General features: G+C 41.1%; 1 protein-coding gene across 1 annotated transcript in view; it reads right to left on the reverse strand.

The window, feature by feature from the left end:
* LOC124138695 (carbonic anhydrase-like) overlaps positions 1–22,615 on the reverse strand; it is a 33,913-nt gene extending 11,298 nt beyond the window's left edge. The window contains exon 1 of the mRNA XM_046505489.2: positions 22,422–22,615. Coding sequence (XP_046361445.2) covers positions 22,422–22,488 — 67 coding nt within the window. The 5' untranslated portion in view covers positions 22,489–22,615. The remainder of the gene's footprint in view (positions 1–22,421) is intronic.
* Positions 22,616–22,945: the final 330 nt, after the last annotated feature.

Consider the following 22,945-nt stretch of genomic DNA (forward strand, 5'->3'; position numbering starts at 1 on the left):
GTTATATCACGGCGTGTCAGCTTAAAGTGGGAGGAAAGCCCGAAGTGATGCAGGTCTCAGACGTTTACCACTTCGGTGAAACCCACGAGCACAGGTACGGTGCTGACAAACCTAGAAACATAATCGGGGCGAACCGGGATTCGAACCCACAATCATAGGTTTCTGGCGTGCAACATATAAGGATTATATAGATTCTTATCGCCCCGGGATAAGCTGTTGACGAAGGATATAAAAACTTGATAGTTTCAAACAATAAGAAAAAGCATTATCTGCAAAGTCAACCCGCGGTCATCGCCATTGGAGCTCGAAGCAAGCCTTGCAAGACCAACCATGCATGTGACATGTGAATTCAGTATAGCCACCAAGGTCGCCTCATTTGACAATATCCAAACTTCATTGTGGGATTTAGGCTGTCATAATGGGTGTGGTAAACGAAGGTGAACCGGGCGGGCCACAATCGCACAGCAAGCCCCCAGCTGGAGAGTGTCGCGTCATTACCATAGAGCTAAGCGGGGGAAACACTTGCAATTCACTAAGTAGGTGTATTTCTCAGGCACCATAAACAAGGATATTAACTCTTTATCATTTGTAATTGAAGTGGATAGATTGTGGCGTCTTACACAGACACTTTCTCAGGTTTTTATAGAAAGCGGTGTCTTGTTTGTCCAGTTTCCTCTGGTCAAGCTTCAATGATCTCCGTGCATGTTTGAATTTGTTTGGGAAGAAATAGGACATCTTGCATGGATCACATGGCATGGAATAATGGCTAAATCATTTTCTTATAATGTATTCGAGTATGTGACATTTATTCGACTATTTGACATGCGTGGTATTATTATTATTAAATTATGGTGTTTAAAGGATGGGTGGGGTCACGGTCAGGGGAATAGCCTCCAATATTGATTGATATTGATTATATGAATATAATGACCTTTGATTTTGAAAGGTGACAATTTTCCCACGCATGTATATTTAGAATTGAAAGGTGTGAATTGAGCAACTGGACTACAATTATTCTTTTTGTCGTGTCAGGTTCACCTCTTGTGGGTTCAGTTAGACCTCATTGCTTGTTTGTTTTCTTGGGTTTATTTGTTTGTTTGATAATATATATGCAGAGGCTCCTAACAGAAGTGGTACGGGAAGCAGGATGTCTATCATATTATTTCTTGACTGCCGTGTGTTCAGCGGCGTTGGTTCACGACGGGAACACAAGACTGGTTATATATGTGTGTACACTGGGAATCGAACGCGGTTTGGATGCTTTGTTGTTTTACGCCGCACTCAGCAATATTCCAGCTACATGACGGCGGTCTGCACATAAGCGCGTCTGGACCAGACATTCCAGTGATTGAGTGATTGAGTGAGTGAGTATGGTTATACGCCGCTTTGAGCAATATTCGAGCAATATCACGGCGGGGGGCACCAGAAATGGGCTTCACACATCGTACCCATGTCGGGAATCGAACCCGGGTCTTGGGCGTGAAGAGCTAACGCTTTAACCACTAAGCTAAACGACCGCCCTTCCAGTGATTGACATCACGAGCATACATCTACGATAACATGCATCAACCAAGTCAGCGACCCTGACCACCCGATCTCGTTGTTCGCCTTTTGAATTACGACCTGCAGAGAACCAGGATGTTTATTTGCAGGGTTGGTCTTTGTGTTATATTAAGTGCAAGTATATTTTGGATTTAATTCAGATTTTTTCAAAAATACGAATAACCGGGAAGGCGGAGAACAAAATTTCAAATCTTTCTTTGGAGACGCGAGAAAGGCTTTGATCAACCATGTAAATGTCACAGGTGATTCGGCGCAGCAAAAATAATATCACCAAGGGCGTATGGAGGGTAAACATTACCGTCATCAAACCAAAAACAACAAGGCGTGTCTAATGTTGTGACAGTCTAAAAAATATGTGAAAACCGACATACTTGATCCGACAACAACGATTTTTATATGAAATAACAACTTGGAATATGTGGTTTAAAGTGACCCAGACGCAAAAATGAAATAATCTATGGGGTCGCAATCGCTTTGCGGAGTTGCTTCCCTTAGTCCTGTCAGGATTCGGTAGATGAGAGTTCGATTTCTAAGCGAGTGCTGCTTGTGGTCAGCACCACAGCACTACTGTGCTTCACAAAAGTGGTAAAAGAATATTAAATTTCTGAAAATGGATTAGTGAGTGAGTGAGTGAGTTGGGTTTAACGCCGCTTTTAACAGTATTCCAGTTATATCGCGGCGTGTCAGCTTAATATTGGAGGAAAGCCCGAAGTGATGCAGGTCTCAGATGTTTACCACTTCGGTGAAACCCACGAGCACGGGTATGGTGCTGAGAAACCTAGAAACATAATCGGGACGAATCGGGATTCGAACCCACAATCATAGGTTTCTGGCGTGTCCAAGGGACGCAGCTTAGACGACTGGGCCATCCGTGCCCCCTGAAAATGGATTGAGAGAGAGGCGTCTTCCAAAGAGATAATCTTTATCACCTAAGTTCATTTAAAATGTTTAGTTCGGGTGAGCCATGAATCGAACAAAATTATTTAAAAAAAAATCATTTTGACAAATATCGTTTGACGATTATCGTAATACTTTTATGGTATATGATTAGTTAATAAAATTAAATAATCATGATGTCATAATGAATATTTCAGATTTAATCATTTTAGAGCTGACTCAAACCTTTAAGGTTGTGCAAAGGCGTTACCTGTGCGGTATTTCTTACACTGACGCACCTGTTATAAAGATCAGTGAAATTTCAGCTTCACTACTGCCGTTTGGATAATATTTAGATTTTGAAATGGTATCGCTTTCAATCTTTAGGCTTTTAATAACGAGTGCGATCACCACATGCAAAGTTCACCGATGACATCACAACAATGGCGGGAGGAAAAATCGGGTTGCCGGAGCTGATCACGCATGCTTGTATTGTGGCAGACAGTGAAGAATTTATACATTACTCGAAAGGCTTTTCATAATTGATGGCTTGGCGGAACCTGTCTCATGCACGGCGTTGCATTTCTGTGGCGATACTGGCATAGATCACATGGGCACATAATACAGACATGTGATCGGCCAACATCGGACAATCACTCCGCACATATCGGGCATACTATCAGCACATATGGGACATACCATCAGCACACATCGAACCTTTAATCAGAACACATCGGACATGAACACCTGACATGCGTTCCGCACGACATCGGACATTAACTTCGGAGATACGCGAAAGCACTCCGCACACATCGGACATGCACTCTTTATATTCAAAACTAGTAGTATTTTTTTATACCCTATTCGGTTGAAAAAGCCCTGATATGAACAGGGTGGCGGGTGGCCCAGTTGTCTAAGGCCCCGCAATTCTTTTGGCATTTGCGTCCCTTTGGCGTACCAGAAACCTATAATCATGGTTCCGTATCCCAGATTCACTCAAATTATGTATCTAGGTTTGTCAACACCATACCCGTGCTTGTAGATTTCACCGAAGTGGTAAACGTCTTGATCTACATCACTTCGGGCTTTCCTCCCATTAGCTGACGCGCATTGATATGGTTGAAAAAATGGTCAAATCGGCGTTAAACTCTGCACAGCTAAATAAGCGATTGGGTCAGTCCGGCTATCAGCGCGAGATTTAAAAAGGGACACATTTATAAAACCCCAATAAACGTGGACTTAAAAAGGCAGTATTGCGTTTATTGTTTGGATTTCAAAATACTTGTGTCAGCGTATTGCGTTAAAGAAACGAATACAATGTGTATGAACGCTAGTTCATCACTTACATCATGTTCAAACCCGTTCTCATGACCTCTTTACCGGAATTACCATAACAAGCCGGAAACCAACAGTCAGAAGCCGATAACAACGTATTCGGAAGTTCTTAGATTCGGACACTTGACCGCTGCCCACTCATCGGAAAACGAATTATATATAGTAGACGAACTGTTGTGGATGGGCGTGTAATGTCATATTAAACAGCACTTGTCAGATAACATTGAATTGGGACCCGCGTGAATTGTTATTTTCGGGATCGCGAGGTTACTGTGTGTGTCTGACCTCGCCGATTGCTTGACAGGTGATGTGAGGTGAAATTGGGTTAAACGTCGTGTCCAAGATTATTGCACTTATATAGCGACGGGCATGCACGTATGTGTGTTTGGCTGCTTGAACTAGTCCGGACTAATACCGAATTCTATAGTGCTAGCCCACTGAGATACCATGCCGCAGTTTAACTTGAATACCCCTTTCAGGAACAGTAGACCGACTCCTAGCCGACCTTAATGCCGAGCGCCACCAGGGTAACACCAAGTACCATCTTTTAACGCCTTTTGGTATGTCGCGGCCGGGAATCGAACCCATGACTTTCGCTCCCCGGGCGGACGCTCTACCACTAGACCACGGAGGCGGTCCGAGACCCGGATGTGTTCTAGCTGCCTCTATATATAGACCTCGTTATCTATCCAAATAGATACTTGTTTTTGAAGCTGTTCCCGGGGGCTTAACAAAAGTTCGCTTTTTATGTCAACGTAAAGCAAAGACTATGGATAAAACCTTTGCCTAGAGGAGTACTCATGTGGCGGTGTTCAGTGGTTCTCATCTATTCCCTTGGGAAACTGAAAGATGTGACTGAATCTGCACTTATCCAGGTTGTACGGTTCTAATATTTAATTTAATTATATATAATTATCTTTGATCCCCACCTAGCATAATTAATAGAGTACTCGTACTCATAATCATGAATTGTCAACAAATCCAGGTTCGTATGCTGACGTGGTTTTTATGCAATGCATCCACAACTTCCAAACAATGACATATCACGGCTCTCGAATTCGGTCAAGTAGGTGCACCTTCTCGTGCATTAAAAAATGACAACGCCTTTCTAATCGGCTAGGCTCAATCCCGCAGTGTCGGTAACAAACTAGATCCGATTGAACACTTAGTGAATACATATAAAAAATGGTCTCTGATTTCGAAAGTAACCTGTAAAACGTTCCCAGACATTTCTTGACAATATATTTTCAGCTTTGGGAGCGGTGTATAAATTTAATGTGTTGTATTAGTAATTTTTTTTTTTTACTGCCAAATATAAACGTTATTTTCCAAATAGGGTCGAACCCGCCAAAGGTCACAGGTTCAGGTCATTGCTTCTTTTATCACCTGCTAGCCGATTTTTTTTTATTACAGTTAAATATGAACTGATACAGCCACGAACAAGCCATGGGCTATTTGAAAAGTCGTTGCTTTTATCTATCGATGTCCAAGTCCTGATAATGTCTCACACAACGTTGTTGTCTGCAGTATATCACTTGACTGGTTTTGCCCTTCCGATGAAGAGTATTGATTAACATACGATAATCCTCACATTTGCCTGGCCTAAAACTAACGCGAGTCAAGCCCTCTGGTAATTGATGCATTCAACTGATAGTTCCAATCGTAAACGACTTCGTTCACATTTTTACTCTCTTTTCAATAAAAAGGTTTTTATTTTCATTTTTCCTCGGTTACAGTGAGTTAGTGAGTACGGTTTTACGCCGCTTTTAGCAATATTCAAGCAATATCACGGCGGGGGACACCAGAAACGGGCTTCACTCATTGTACCCATGTCGGGAATCGAACCCGGGTCTTCGGCGTGACGAGCGAACGCTTTAACCACTGGGCTACCCGACCGCCCCCGGAACAGTGAAATCCCGTTAATGCGGACAGAACCTTTCACAGTGAAATATTACGGATATCAAAGTATGTAATTAAGGAATCATCATCCCTTAGCAAATATATATGCAGAGGCTCCTAACAGAAGTGGTACGGAAAGTAGGATGTCTATCATATTATTTCTTGACTGCCGTGTGTTCAGCGGCGTTGGTTCACGACGGGAACACAAGACTGGTTATATATGTGTGTGCACTGGGAATCGAACACGGTTTGGATGCTTTGTTGTTTTACGCCGCACTCAGCAATATTCCAGCTATATGACGGCGGTCTGTAAATAATACAGCCGGGACCAGACAATCCAGTGATTGATATCATGAGCATCGATCCACGCAATTGGGATCGATGACATGCATCAACCAAGTCAGCGCACCTGACCACCCGATCCCGCTAGTCGCCTCTTACGACAAGCATAGTCGCCTTTTACGGCAAGCATGGGATGCTGAAGACCTATTCTACCCCGGATCTTCACGGGTCTCTTACATTGGCGTCAAGACGGGGGGCTTTAATCACAGCATTAAGACTAAATGGTCGTGTCCGTTTTACAAAGTTCACACCAACATCATTTTCGATGAAGATACAATATAACCTTATCATATACAAATAATTAGCCGATGTGACGTTAAATTGTTACTCACTCACTCAAACAATTAGCATTGAATCGGGTAGGAAAAAAGTGACATTCCTCAGATGTCGTAAATTCCCGTAACCAAGACCCGAAGTGTCTGTAATCAGCACAGGCATGTTCAATCATTAGTATCTCGGATACAAAAGTGACTTTCGCCAGATCTCGTAAATAACACAGGCTGTCTGAGTCGACCGAACTAGGTACGTTCTTCGGAGTCGGAGCTCCTGAGAAACAGCAGCCTGCTTTGGAATACAGTGATGGTAGACACGTAACAGACACAGGAAACAGATGTGTGGGTTTGTATAAACCTCGAGTAAACAAGTGTAGCTTTCCTCGGCGAGTACCGTTTATCAATTAAAACAGACATGTACAGGGCTTACATAATGTGTACACAGGCCCCAATCGAGTAGTATCATAAGCCGATGTTGACATCTGGTAAAAGTAGCAAGGTAGGGTTGTTTGAATAAGCTTTAAGTTCTTTCCCCATTGAAATGATAATTAGAACGAAATGAACGGGGAGCTATATGTTACACTGACAAGTACTTATTAATAAATAATTTTATATAACGATCTTAATAAAGACCTAATTCTGCGAAAAGGTAATAACGAAATTCCAAAGTAAGAAGTGTGCAATATTCGAGCTGTGGACCGGCGTCCTTTAATTTAAAGCGCCTGGTACACACTAGTCTGTCTTACAGACCCTGATACAAATATATCAAATACAGCCCATGCAAGTCTATAATATTTGGCAAGGCTAGATTACTGCAGTATCTGAAAATGAAGAGAGTCACTGGGCTCCTCTTACTATATTTTTTTAAGATAACTGAACAACTGTTTTTTTCTGTACGATATGTTCATTTCAGAGACTAGATGTTAGTCTAGGTACACACAAACAAGTGATGAAAAAATGAACACACATTGTGGGGAATCGAACCCGGGTCTTCGGCGAGATGAGCGATCGCTTTTACCACTAGGCTAACCCACCGCCCAATTGATTTACATTTACTTTTAAAAAATAATTGAAAGACGACCAGGGAATGTCTTCAGATCTAGACTTGCCTAAGTATTGTAGACTTGTTTGAAGTTTTCGAATATTTCTTTGAGAGTTGGCGAACCAATCGAATACAGCTTGCTGTTGTACCCAATCAGTGAACAAACAATTACTATTGGAAAATCACACTTTGTCATAAATCAGTCTGTCACGTATTGAACGCTAATATCAGAATTCCACTGCGGGCGAGTTCGTTATCTTCGCCATCTGTGAACTCTCCGGTACTTTGTAATCTTAAAACAATTGTAGCTGACTAAGAGAAAACAGATACTCTGCCTTGTGGAGAGTTTGACAGGTGAGATTATCAACATCAAACACGACCAAACGAGTTAATGCATTTTCTATGGCGTGGTTTCATATACGGGCAATCGTGAAGGACAATGTGGGTCGAAATCTTCATTTGTCAAAAGTCAGTGTTACGAAACTTCTAAGTTACCCTGGATACATTGTTAAGCTGATGTAACAACGGGAGAATGACAACGGCAGTCAGCGACTGTTCCAGATAACGGTGATGGAGATTGCAAGACTTCGCAATTCAGAGATTACCCTTCTGCGCTTCCATACCGTACGTTCCGACCACGTCTGCCAAGCACGGGCCATATATATTTACCAAGATATTTCTCCTCCTTACCGCAAAAAAGTACCTGTTGTTCTTTTCCCTAAGTAGTGAGTCGTCAGCATTTCCAGATATATGCGTTGCATGGGTACAGTGAGTGAAGCCCATTTCTGTTGTCCCGGTCTTGATATTGCTGGAATATTGCTAAAAAACGTCGCAACATCATACTCACTCACTCACTCACTCACTCGATATGTGTGAGGGCAGAATAGAGGCAAAACTTGCGATGACAATATTTAGTTCATTGTTTTTTTTAGAATTTCAAAATTTCAAAATCGTCTCTAATTCATTGAAAAACTAAATTAAGGTTTTTACGGAATGCCGAAGTGGTGCCAATATTGGACGTTTACTATTTTGGTGAAACCCACGAGCAGGGGTATGATGTTTACAAACCTAGAAACATAATAAAAGTGAATCTGTGAATCGAATCCATGACGCCAGGTTTCTGGTACGTCAAAGGGACGCAACTCTGCACAACGAATTGCGGGGCCTGTGCGCCCCCCCCCCCCCCCTTGATAATGAAGGGGTGTAATTCATCGTTATTTACAAACGAGACAACTAGGATAGATACATTGCATAAGTGAAAGGTTTCTATTATCTTACAAAAGATCAAGGGGATGTAAAGGATTGCGAGTTTTCGTCCCATTAAACAGAAACAACAGTGAGAGAAATACGATAATATGTAAGTTTTTGGGAAAATCGAATTCCGGGAATAATTAATGCACAGCCCCCTTGCTAGATACGCCCCTGATATAATTTGAACATGGCGCCATGGGTGCTTCGACGCTCTGGTAAACAATTTATTTGCAGTGTAAACTTTGATTTCGTTTGGCAGCTATACGATTTGTTGCAGGCTTAATGGGGGCTAACACTTGACCTGGGGAATTAATGACTAGACCGAAAACCTATACATACACCACACGCACGATTTCTTGTCACAAATTCGGGAGGTCGGCCGGGGGTGGGGGTGGGGGTGGGGGTGGGGGTGGGGGTGTATGGTGTGTATGGAGGGGCAGTGACTTTTAACTCTCGAAGGGAGAAGAAAACAGCTAGTAAGGGACATAAAGGTTGGGGGGGGGGGGGGGGGGGGGGGGGGGGGGAGGGGTATGGAAGGGCGGTGACCTATTAACGACGGGAAAAGAGGAAACTCGGGAACAGCTATTAACAGACATGTTCCTCTCTACGGGAACTGACTGCGTCAGGTGATTGTGGTAAAATATCAGTATGGCTTAGACATTTACACGATGGCGTTTAGTGCACCAGGAAAATAAGATATAATTCGGTTAAAATTATTTTGTAAGGCCATGAAAAGTGAAATAAATGTTTCTCATTATAGTGAAGGTCATTTAAAACGCGCCATGTGAACGAATGTTTTCAGGACGAGGTTATTTTCCTTTAATAACTTTGTTTGTTTGTGGTTTAACGCCGCACTCAGGAATATTCCAGCTATATGATGCGGCCTGTAAATAATCGAGCCTGGACCCTGGACCAGACAAGCAAGTGATTGATATTATGAGCAACGATGCACGCCGTCGAGGTACGATGACATGCATCAACCAATTCACCAAGCCCGGCCATCCGATCCATTTTGTCAGCTCTTACGGCCGGCATAGATTGCTGGGGACCTATATTCTCAAGCGAAATTCTCATGGGGATTCGCCGTAAGGCATTTGGTTATAATATTAGAGTCATGAACGTCAAGATTGTCCAGACTATAGCACCAGAATTAAATGACCTTGCTCAACCCTCCGCCATTGTTTGTGACCTGGTCACATTGCAAATAAACTTCTGTTGAGAATTTTGTTTGATGAATAGATAACAAAGGTTCACGCCAGTATGTAACCGTATGTGTGTTGGACCCGTGAAGAATCCGGGTAGAATAGGTCTTCAGCAACCCATGCTTGCTGTAAAAGGTGACTATGCTTGTCGTAAAAGGCGACTAGCGGGATCGGGTGGTCAGGCTCGCTGACTTGGTTGAAGCATGTCATCGATCCCAATTGCGTGGATCGATGCTCATGATATTAATCACTGGATTGTCTGGTTCAGACTCGATTATTTACAGACCGCCGTCATATAGCTGGAATATTGCTGAGTGCGGCGTTAAACAACAAACCAATCAACCAACCAACGTATGTGTGTCGCATCACGTTAAAAGCCAAATGAGTTCGTATCTTAGCAACTGGTACATGTGTGTTCTTCAACTTAACAACGTACTTCTATACCACTATAACATTTCAAGAAAGTGCACATTCACTAAGGGATTATTTCCTAAACTCTACTGTAAAAAAAGGAATAAAAAATTGTAAAACAAAACTATACCAAATTTGGTCAAACCATAACATCTAGCCCCGTATCCATGGCAACACATTTCTCCGCATGAGCCAGACCAACTTACTTTCATCCTCCCGCAGTCTAATCAAATAGAACACGTCTTTTCATCTTTAACTTACAACTAATTGCGTTTCTCGTCAGATTTATGAACACTCGTTAAGGGTTTGGCAGAAAGAAGGTTAACGTGCAGAGATACGAATCCCGATACAGAGCCATGACGTTATGAACAGACGCCTGGATCGAGGACACTAGAATCTGACGTGATATCTCAAACAGCGTGTGGTGAATCGCAGTAGAAATGTCAATAAGTTGTTTACTGAACAGATTATTATATAAATGTGCAATGTTTGCTTGTCTTGTTAAGTCGAAAGTAAAACTGGAAAAGAGATTTGCATACTAATATCGGATAACGTGTACGTACGGGAACGCTGTAGTCGGTAGGAATCGCCGGGAGGATATCTATGCATCTGGAAATAAGCCACTGCCATCTTAACTGGTAGTCAGTTTTATATCAGAGGTGCCAGGAATCTCGATGACATTGATGACCAAAGAAGTGACCAATGTTTCTTTTGCTAATTTTGGATTCAGAATTACTCGAGAAGAATAATACCTGTAATGTTCAACTTATAAGATTATGTTTGTTGTTTAACGCCGCACTCAGCAATATTACAGCTATATGACCGCAGTCTGTAAAATAATCGAGTCTGGACCGGACAATCCAGTGATTGACATCATGAGCATCGATCCATGCAATTGAGATCGATGACATGCATCAACCAAGTCAGCGAGCCTGACCCCTCGATCCCATTAGTCGCCTCATTATTATTATTATTATTATTATTATTATCATCAGCAGATAAAAGCCAAAAAAACCTGTGTGTAGACTTTGTCTAGTTGACCTGATTAGATATCCTGAACATTTGTGTTTTGACTGTTGAACATCTGGTACATAGCAGAGCATCGGCAAGTTCACTTGTTGGACAGTAAGAGACCTTATCAGATGAAAGTCCTGACAGGGGCAGTGTGCCTGCCAGTTTCCCTGGGAAACTAATTCCACCGTTCACGGTCTTCATCACGATATCACCCTGATATCACCAGTAAACGATATCCTGCGTTCTGCAAGAGCTAGGTGGGAATTCCATCAGGGACGCCACATTATCAAAATGAGTTTAGGCACAGCACAGACACCCTATTTTAGCTCCACAATGTACTCCAATCAGATGATCAGTTAAAACATGCAGCCCATATGCGTTCCTATCTTATCCATAACCTTCCAACCGTAACTGCAAGAACTCATTCGTGACCACTCGTGCCCTCCCGTCTTCGTGCAGATTACGGAAACTAACGAATGGGGAAGCGATAGTCCTGCACCATGACCGTGGAATATATTTATTTTATGAAAAAATAATAATCTAGAAATGCATACAAAAGCAAGTCTAACCAGCTCAAGCTAGCTCTATTCCACAAATCAGCATAGGGAATTTTTAAAATATTTTTAGAGTCAAGAAGGATCTTGTGTAATATAAGATTTCAAAGACTAAATGTTAGTCTAGAGAAGCGACAGCAAGCAGCATTGAGAGCATTGAAGTTTGTGGAAATTTATGCTGAATATAAGCTTAACGGAAAAGGGTACCTATATTTTCAACACGGCAATTATTTTAACGAATGTAAACGCCATGAGTCAGATAACTTCAGATGAGAAACGATTGAATTGTATTATCTGTCTCTTCTTCGCTACGGAGAGGTCCTTGGTTATGCCAACAAGAGTGAGCTTACTTAGTTTTTTAACACAAGGGTGGCGCCAGAAATTCAAAAGATTCCCAAATGGCCCCGCACAATCACGAGGTTTGTGAAAGAGTGGGTATGCTTAGTAAAACGTGCAAACCATAAAGTATATACATCTCTCCCCCTTACGAAAACCTTTGAACCTTTGAAGACACAAGAACCTTTTCAACGCTTGCACAAAATATACGGTACAGTTTCTGGGTCAAAATAACATGCGCCGTGTCGGCGATCATTTCAACGTGACATTTGGGGAGGTTGAAAAGCTTTAAGCAAGATATGTCGATATCAAGTGTCCGTCTGATCCAATAGAGAGGTTACTATAATGCTTTTACTTAAATAAGCTAATAATAATAATAATGACGACGATAATAATAATAATAATAATAATAATAATGATGATGATGATGATAATAATAATAATAATAATGATGATGATGATAATAATAATAATAATAATAATATTGATGATGATACTACTACTACTACTACTTCTACTACTACTACTACTACTACTACTACTACTACTACTACTACTACACTACTGCATTCGTCTTGAGTTCTACCTCTGCTCGTTTCTTAACATAAGCTGATTTGAATATTTTAGCGTAGATATTGTGACTGTAGCTTCCGTGTTGGTCTCTTAACCCACGCTTGTAAATGTTAAACGTCACGATAACTAACACTCTTTAAATAATAAATAATGCACAAACTATCACGTACTCACTCAGGGATTTTGACGTAAAAAAACTGGTTAAAAATGTCTTAATTTGTCCATGAAAGGGCCCGTATACGAGTAGGACGGCCCGGAACACGGCTAAATAATTACATATAATCAGATCCAACTATTCGTGCAGCAACCACGTATGTGTCTATAATAACGGCCCAAGGCGGTTGTAAGTGGGGAATTATAAGCTTAATACATGTGACGGTTATTTACATTTTGAATTATACAATCATCTTGCTAACGATCTATTGGTTTTTAATCACAGTCCTGTCGCTATGAGAATTATTTACCGTCAAAATGGTCGCGCCAGTAAATATCAGAACCATACAATTACAACACGTTCCAACATTCGAGGTCTCAGTAACGTTTTATGTAGAAATTTTGAGGTCACTTCCAAATTTGATGCATCAGTGACAAAAATGATGTCCGATGCAATTCCCATATTTTTGGTGAACAATTGACGTGCCTTTGCATGTATTGGTGGGGCAGGATATGTTCTCATATTCGAGAACATTCGGTACCGTCACTATTTGATGGTGAGTCATAAACACGTGCTTACAATATAGTCGGGGTCGTACTTTTAGCAGATATTTCTTATAAGTAAAAAATGTTTTCATTCACATATACAATGTATATAGCCCATAGAAAACTGTGTCATGTTAATATACATTTGATTTATAAATTGGATGAGAAAACAGCTAGTATTCTTCAAGAGTACATGTATAAATGATACTTGATTGAAATCCACCTGTGATTTTTTCATTCTATTATAAGGACCCTCAAGAATAAACACAAGTGCCAATAAATCCCAAACATGCCATTGCATTCTCGGTCGACTATTAACAAATCTTACAAGACGTACTCGTACAAAAAGGAAATCGTCCTTTGATGTTGGTAATGACTAGCGCAATACAGATATTTATATGTGACAATTAAAGGTTTAATGGCTTTCACTCTGGCGTGTATAAATAATGGGTTGAGGTTGCATTATCCGTCACCTTTATGCTTCAAAATGAACGTGTATAGAAAACCACTGAAGAGATAAGAACGCTATAACAGGACGCCAAGTTAGGACGTTTTATTGCTACCCCTTTACGTCAAATTCGTCTTGTGTTTCTATAGTACGTCGTATCAAAGAACGAACAGATTATGCATTGAAAGCAATGCAGTTCAAATTTACTGAGCTGTGGTATTACGTAATGTAGGATTGTGGGTTGTATTGTTACCCCAAAGATTAGAACAGGGAATTAGAAACAGAATGTAGCCTTCGTCGTATTAATGAAAGAACACAATTGAAAACTCCAAGTGCTATTCAAAAGACTCCTTGTCACATGACCTTTCACGTGTCTTGTTCTCGCTGAAAGCCAACCCTTGCCCAAATCCAGGGGTGTTTAACTGACCGAGATTTGAACTGGACTTTCACAACGATACAGTGGACAGTCTACAGGAAAGATCACACGTCGTGATTTACGATACACCCCATCTCCGACAATCTCACATTACAACAAAACCCTTTCTTGGTACGTTGCTTGTATGAAGTCCTAATCGCTCTTTTATTGGTTGAGACGCATGTTGATGACACTCGCTAACATATCACCCCAGCGTGTTATCTGATCACACACCACCTCCCCGCGGGTGTCTTCAACGTTTGTATGTGGTGACAGGTCAATGTTCGCGACCCTCGCTATTGTTGCACGTCATCGATTGTGCTGACTTCATTTATTTGAAATTATTTAATTTACGTTAAATTCGAATTTTAAATCAATATGTATGAAAGGAACGATGCTCCATGGCCACGACCCTGTTCGGGTATAGACGTTATAACTACCACCCTGTTTGAAATAGATTGTTTCAATTAAATTGGCGTCATCATTAATCACTGGGTAGAAATACATCTTATTTATTTTCAGTACTTTGATAATGACTTCAATCCAACTGTCTAGGACGCCTTTAGTAAGCAGGCTCATGCTACATGTGTGTACACTGCACCATGAACTTAAAGAGGTAAATAATCTATTTGTATCATGCGGCAAAAAATACTTTTGTACATATTAAGTCAGAAATTAAACCGTCTCAACCTTAACATTTCATTGGACTTTGTGAAAAGGTACTACAGTTTTGTGGACTATCTTCCTTTGCAAACACTCATTTACCTAACCCACATTTAGCTTTACAGTGTTGTGTATTTACGCCTTCTTGCCATGTACATCTCTTAACCTATATTAGCAAGTATCACACTTTACACAATTAATAGTTTTCCTTTTGAGATCATATAATGGGGTGGGGGGTGGTGGGGGTGGGATGGGGGTGGGGGTTTTGGGGTGGGGGTGGGGGTGGGGGTGGGATGGGCATTCAGCATCCCCACGCATACTGTCCCTGAGGAGAATGTTGTACATATATTATAAGAAAACACCTGCAATTATTTTATACCTGCATTTAAAACAAGTTTACATCAAATACAACAATAAACCAGTTCGATTGTGGCTTAAAGTGTTCTGTGCTATTCCGTTACTGGTCGCTTTGTGTGGTAGAGTAGACCACGCCCATTTGGTGTTTGTCATTGTTATTAATCCTATGAGCTTTACAAATAAAATGTCCTTTTCATGTGTGTCAATGTACTCTTTTAATGTTTAGAAATTTTATGTTAATTTCACGTGCCCCACTTCAAGCTAACTTTTATCGTATGTACGTAGGCACACGGCTCTTTATAGTCAGGCAAATTTAATAAATATTGCTTTATGGTAACAGGCATTCAACAAGGAGATTATCTTTGTCCTATTTTCTTCATGTAAACGTCGGATATTCCTACCAGTATTTTAAACAAGAGATATTGGAAAAGTGTCTTTATGCTTTTTGTATCTAGAATTTCGTGTCCTTAAGTATCTCGTTCAAATAGTTCTGTTTGTAACTGCGTTGTTCATGAAGGGGTAGATACACGATATGAGGGAATCTAGTTTGACTCGAACTAAACAACACTTAAAACAATATTTAGTATACATTAAACATGATACTGAAATTTTTTAGCATTCACTAAACCCAGTAAACCTATTGACAAGGATACATTTTGATATGTCGTTTTCCTATCGCGTCGTTCATTGATTGATTGATTGATTGATTGGTTGATTGATTGATTGATTGATTGATTCATTCATTCATTCATTCATTCATTCATCCATCCATCCATCCATCCATCCATCCATCCATCCATCCATCCATCCATTCATTCATTCATTCATTCATTCATTCATTCATCCATTCATTCATTTACATAATTGCATTCAGGCTGTCGGCGTTTTGCCTTGCAATTCGATTCAGTAGCCGTCTAAGATCTTCACGTTAACTTCACGGGCCTATACCTAGAGAGTCTAGAGTCATAGGTCAATTGGGTTTGGGATGGGCGGTTTACTTTGTCCATTATTCACTTTGTTACCTTGAACTGGGAACGCGTAGAAATGCACCAGGAATGTAAATAAGCTGACTGAAAAAGACCCAATTCAGCAAGTGATATGAATACCCGAGTTTGTCGCGTGTGTGGGAACTAAGAGCCCTGAATAGGGATTTGTGTTTCAATTGTCGGGCGTCTGTAGAAATGTTTTCAAGCTGTAAAACAAGCCAATTGTTTGCGCTGGTAAAAAAGAATGTATCTGGGCACATAGGTTGTTTACGTTCAACAGCTGGGGTCACCGTGTAATGATCTATGTTTAGCGATTTACGTCAAACAACACAAAAGTGCTGAGGTATAACGCACGAATAGGGAGATTCCATCTACGTCATATATCACATGAGCGAACAAAGGACAATTACCAATTAGTTTATGTGTTGAGCGCGTGAGTTGGTTTTAAAGCCGCTTTCAACAGTATTCCAGTTATATCACAGCGTGGCAGTTTAATGTGGGAGGAAAGCCCGAAGTGGTGCAGGTCTCAGACGTTTACCACTTTGGTGAAACCCACGAGTACGGTTATGGTGCTGACAAACCTAGAAACATAATTCAAACCCACGATCATAGGTTTCTGTAGTGCCCAAGGGAGGCAACTCTGCAAAGCGAACTGTGGCGCCTCAGATGACTGATGCCCCCTTCAGCGAATTGATATGTCAAGAGACTGTGAGAAATAACGACAGTGATTTGGCGTCAACGCCACTTTGAACTGTATTTCGGTATATCATGCTATGTCAACCTGATGGCCGAAAACGAAGCAGGCTTTCCGTGAAACCCACGTGGGCCCATTTGCACAAAGCGATCTTAGCGCTAAGACTATCGTAAGCCTATGTTAAAGTATGGGAGTTACGATCATCTTAGTGCTAAGATTGCTTTCTGCATGTGGGCCATGGTGATGGAGGAACCGGTGATGATAGGGCGATTCTGGGATTCAAACACCTGGTCCTGGGATCAATTGTCGCGTCACGGACGCGCACTGCGGCACCTTAGACCACTGAGCCAGCATTCCCCGGCACCAGGAAGATCCGGTGTAGAATGGGTCTTCAGCAACCAAAGCTTGCCGTAAAATGCAACTATGCTTGTCGTAAGAGGCGACTAAAGGTATCGGATGGTCAGGCTCGCTGCCTTGGTTGGTGCATGTCATCGTATCCCAATTGCGTGGATCGATGCTCATGATGCCATTCACTGGATTGTCTGGTCCAGACTCGATTATTTACAGACCGCCGTCATATAGGTTGACTATTGCTGAGTGCGGCGTTAAACAACAAACAAACAAACCATTCCCCAAAATGTGACGAAAAACAGCCCTTGTTCAATACAAATTCAAGCCCATGTGGATACAGAGTTCACTCCCTTTGTTGCACTGGGCTGAACTGGTTTCTGGTTTCAAGGACTTGGCTTTTAGTTCGTAAACCAACTGGTTGACTGCCTGTCACTTTCCCCTAACAGCGAAAGCACAGACTACATTAAACACTTGCACGTTTACGATACAGTTTAACCAGGATAACATTAACAGGGACAGCGTTGGTACTGGTGGTATAAACATATGCTCCAGTAAATCACATCTTAACCTCATGTAGGAATGGCATTTGCAGTTGGGCGTTTCAAGCCGGGTGGCAAAACAAACCTGGCCCATTTTCTGATAGAGCATTGCAAGGGCACATTGAAAAGAATATGACCCACACCAAACTTGTTAAAAGCAACATATCTCCGAACTTTATCAGACATTATGCAGAATGAGGGCTCAGGGCGGGCATGTCATCTAAGGCGCCTCGACTTGCTGGTGTTGTATTGAGCCCCTTGGGCGTGTCGGAAACCTGGGTCCGATATTTCCCCTGATTATGTTTCAAGGGTGTCAGCCCCAAACCCGAGCTCGTGGCTTCCGCCGAAGTGGTAAGCGTCGGGAAATAGCTTTAACACTCTACATTAAAATGACATTTGAATATCTTTACGATACATTTTTTTAGGCCCGGAAAGGCTGATATATAAGTTTAGCGATTGTTTGGCATTTTACTGTACAGGATGGGTTCTCTTTCTCCCACCCTGGACTGTAGATATAGGGAGAGTTGAATTGTGACTAATTTAGAACTGCGAACGAAACCGAAAATAATTTTGGCCCTGGTGATCACCATACTTTGTTGCATACTTTGTTGCATGCACTTGTAGTCGGCCAAGTTGTCCTCAATGTATAGTTTGGGATAGTTGTAACACATCCAACCTCATTATTTTCACATAGAATCCGTAAATAGCTGACGCAACAGAGATCACGCGTTGGGATCGAGAACAACGTATGTGGATATTTTTTAATGATTCCTATCGGCAAAGAGCACGCTGTGAGTATTCTCGTTTCGACTGTATTTTGTTTCACCTTTTGAATGAATAGTTTTCGAATAATATGGTATATCCGCGCAATGAGAGTGTCTTCATAATTTAGGGTTCTGGTCAATATATTGACATGTATCGTTTTGTTTATGGGTTAAAAAATAAAACCCCAAGTGGCGCTTATCGTTTTAGATGTTTATGACTTTGGTTAGACCGCCTCCGTGGTCTTGTGGTAGAGCGTACGCACGGAGAGCGGAAGGTCCGGGGTGCGATCCTCGGCCGCGTCATACCAACATACATTAAAAGATGGTACTTGTTGTTACCATGTCTGGCGCTCGGGGCTAAAACAAGGACTGGTCGGCTCGGAGTCATTAGACGGGTCTAAGTTGGGTATTCATGTTAAACTGCGGCTCGCACTATAAATCGGCATCAGTCCGAACTAGAACAAGCACACACACACACACACACACACACACACACACACACACACACACACACACACACACACACACACATTATCTTGGACGCGACGTCAAACTCGATTTCACCTGACCTGACCTCACTTTGGTGAAACCAGGGAGTAAGGTGCTTATAAACCCATGTTCATGATCTGGACGAATCTTTGAGTCGAACTCATGATTATCGGATCCTAGCGCATCGAAAGGGACGCAACTCTACACCTTAAACCATTGGGCGCCTCCTGCCCCAAACTTCAATTAAAAAGGCCTATCTCTATATAAAACGATAACGTACATACGTAAAAAGCTACCGAAATCCCATTAATGTCGCTCTTTTTTTAAATGTACCCCTTGAACATCTATGATTGGTTATTGTCCATGTATCAGTTACAATCCGGATATAATATAGCTACAGTACATCGTTATCCCGTCGATCGTGGCAGGAATCAGGCCAGGGCCCACTTGCACAAAGCGATCTTAGCGCTAAGATGATCGTAACTCCCATACTTTAACATAGGCTTACAATAGTTGTAGCGCTAAGATCGCTTTGTGCAAGTGGGCCCAGGTCCACGCAAACACATCGTCGGGTCACGATGACATACGACGAGCAATCAAGCAGGAAGTTTCTCCTGGCCGTTGCATACAAGTACTGCCGACAGTGTATTTCTTGCCTTAAATCTACGTCCCTGAACAGGCATATGTTAGCTGTCAACCCCGTACCACCCATTTCACTTCCGAGCAGATCGCGTACCTCAGTCTTAGTCACTCGTGGAAACTGGCAGACATTTCCTGAGACAGTCGTACATACCGACACCAGCGTACAACGAGTGAACTCGGGCGTAGTGCAGAACTATGGAAACGTGTTTCTGTAACTCGCCATCAACCGTGATCGCGGAATACATTCTTTCTCCCGTGGAACCAATTTAATATTTTTTTTATGAATATGGTAGCCTAGGAAAAAATTAAATTACATTTTCTCATTCAAGGATATAAAATAATCTTCTGAATAAATAAAAATAACCTGATCTAAATAACTTGGGAGGGATACCATTCAAATAGTGTTCAACCCGTGAAGATCCGGGTAGAATAGGTCTTCAGCAACCCATGCTTGCCGTAAAAGGCGACTATGCTTGTCGTAAGAGGCAACTAACGGGATCGGGTGGTCAGGTTCGCTGACTTGGTTGAAGAATGTCATCGATCCCAATTGTTCATGATGTCAATCACTGGATTGTCTGGTCCAAACTCGATTATTTACAGACCGCCGTCATATGGCTGGAATACTGCTGAGTGCGGCGTTAAACAGCAAACAAACAAACAAACAAACAAACAAATCACTCCGCCTTCCCTGCATGCTTCGCTTATTGACACAATAAACTAAACCTACAAGACCGCCTGTGTTTTAATCCTAACGCTGTTGATATAAATACGATATTAATTACTCGTCTTCCGGGTTTAATTCAAGTTTAAGAAAATTAAATATATGTTCTTATCGTAACAACTAAATAGCATCGTAAACATACTTAGAAACAGTTATAGTCTCCCTTTCGCCCTATATGAAAAAATGAACTCGCCCGAACTCAACCCGACACCCCTAGGCTCGCAGTGTTCTCGTACGGAAATCGAGCGCGAAGTTGACAAACTGAAGAGAATCAACCTGGGAGAATGTGTTAGTGTGTGAGTAGGGGCTAATGCTGCTTTTATTAGTAACTAATCTGTATTACCGCACAATGACGTCATGTAGGAGTAAGCCCAAAGTGGAACAGATTATAGATGTTCGTTCACCCGTGGACCTCCATCACGGGACTAATGCTCGCAAAGCAAGGACCATGATCTAGGATTTAAACCCAGAATCAGCGGATCCTGCAGCTAAGTGACCGAGAACTGGACCATTAAACCACCCTGTTCGATGTAAATATGAGAGATACATCTTCAATATTTGTAAGCCATTAATTATTACATTTCTCACCTTTGCGTTCCACTGATATGTTATGTATTGATAAAATTTTTTATTTCATCGGAACCTCAAGAGATAAGATTTACTTGAATAGGAGCCGAGTTAATGCTTTATACCTAGAACAAAACCCTTTACAGTTAAGCAAATATCCTGTTAAAATTGACACAGCATAAATGATTGCAAACCAAACAAACGATCTACTACAGTGTAAACTTCAGTGTATAATGCAGATTGCAGTGTCATGCACACTTGGCAAGCTGGTCCACGCCGCTATATAAGTACAATAATCTTGAACGCGACGTCAAACCAAATTTCTCTTCACCTTCCCTCTAACACTACCCTTTCTGCGACCATCGGTTTCTATTTAAGTCTTAACCTAGATACGTTTTAACCTAGACGTTGGAAAACGAAAATCGAAAACATATTTTGATCATCCAAAATACCACACATTTACGCGTCACACCTGCAAATCTAAATTCTAAATCTAAATTCTAAATCTACGCTATAAAACTGTTTGACAAAACACCAATTTTTCAGGACACGTATACAATTGAAAACAGTATCTTAATTTTATTTAAATGACATCAGCTTCACGTAAACCACACTTCGCAGTACAGTTGTATCTTAACTTTTTAAACGATATCAGCTTTAAACAAATGTGTCAAAAAGATTTAAACGATATTTAAGCTTGTATATCGGATTGTGTTAATTACCTAAATAGTGCGAAGTTCATGGTTATAAACCAGATCCTTCAAACTGTCTTAGCGCACACTTTAGAATATACAGCTTCTAAAAACAGGATCTGACCACATCACATACTTCGTGTACTCTAACACTGTCAGTCAGTTAGGGGATTTCGCACTCGTGGTAGGAAAATTTCCTCACTTAACCACCAGAAAGGCATAAGGCGTGTGTGTATGTCCTATTTCGTTAGATGGGACAGACATCCCTTTGAATCCGTTATGTTCCTATAGCGGCTGGATGAAAAGCGAAAATATTTACAATCGCTCGGTGATCATGATTGTAAAAGTGTTCTCAACCGTTGTGGGAGCTTGATACAATATCAAAACTATTGATCATTTGTAAATTAAAATAAAAGTGTTTGTTTTTTTTATAGGTTTTTGTAAAATAGTAATAAATTGTTTTCAGTTTCAAAAAAGAAGGTTTTTGTTAAGTGATGTATGTGTAAGGTACATATAGATATATAATAAAGATGATTTAGTTATATCATGCCGCAATACTTGATGGACACATTGGTTCATTAAAAACAATAAAATTACAGTACAGTTTTCGTCGCACTTATTTCTATCTTTAGAAAATTTAAAAACACAAGTTCATAGATGTTTTAAACTTTTAAATGCAATAACAGTATATTGAGAAATGATGAAAATGGCTTAAGAAACTTACCAATGGCGCTAGGAAACATTTGGACGAGTGCCACAACGGCGACTGCGAGAACTTTAAGAAAATCCATTTTTGACTCGGAGCTTTCAATCTACAATCTGAAGTCTGTCACACCATCTTAGACAAAAAGTTTGGGGTACTTATAGTACGACCATATTTTGCACACGGCCTTCAGCCATCCAATTATCCTGAAGATCTTCAATGAGGATTCGTCTGAGTCACGTGATTCGTGGAATATCCCTCAGAGCAAAGCCTGTTCGTTAGCGGCATAGAAAGTACGGTAGCCGAGCCGTGATAAAATTTCGCATGTTACGCAGCCTGAGAGGGGTTTAACTTTTGCATAACGGTTATGCAATTAGTGTTATTCTGATAATTTACACTTGAAATGGTATCCTATTACGTAATAGTAAAATATAGTTACAACGTATTAGAACTGTTCAATACGATAATTGCAATCGTGTGTAATACGATTGTGCTGTTTCCATGCACTATTGTGTTCGTCGTTGTATGGCTGAAACAATGCCGAA

This window comes from Haliotis rufescens, unplaced genomic scaffold, assembly GCF_023055435.1.
Source record: "Haliotis rufescens isolate VD_foot unplaced genomic scaffold, xgHalRufe1.0.p SCAF_15, whole genome shotgun sequence".
NCBI lineage: Eukaryota > Metazoa > Mollusca > Gastropoda > Lepetellida > Haliotidae > Haliotis > Haliotis rufescens.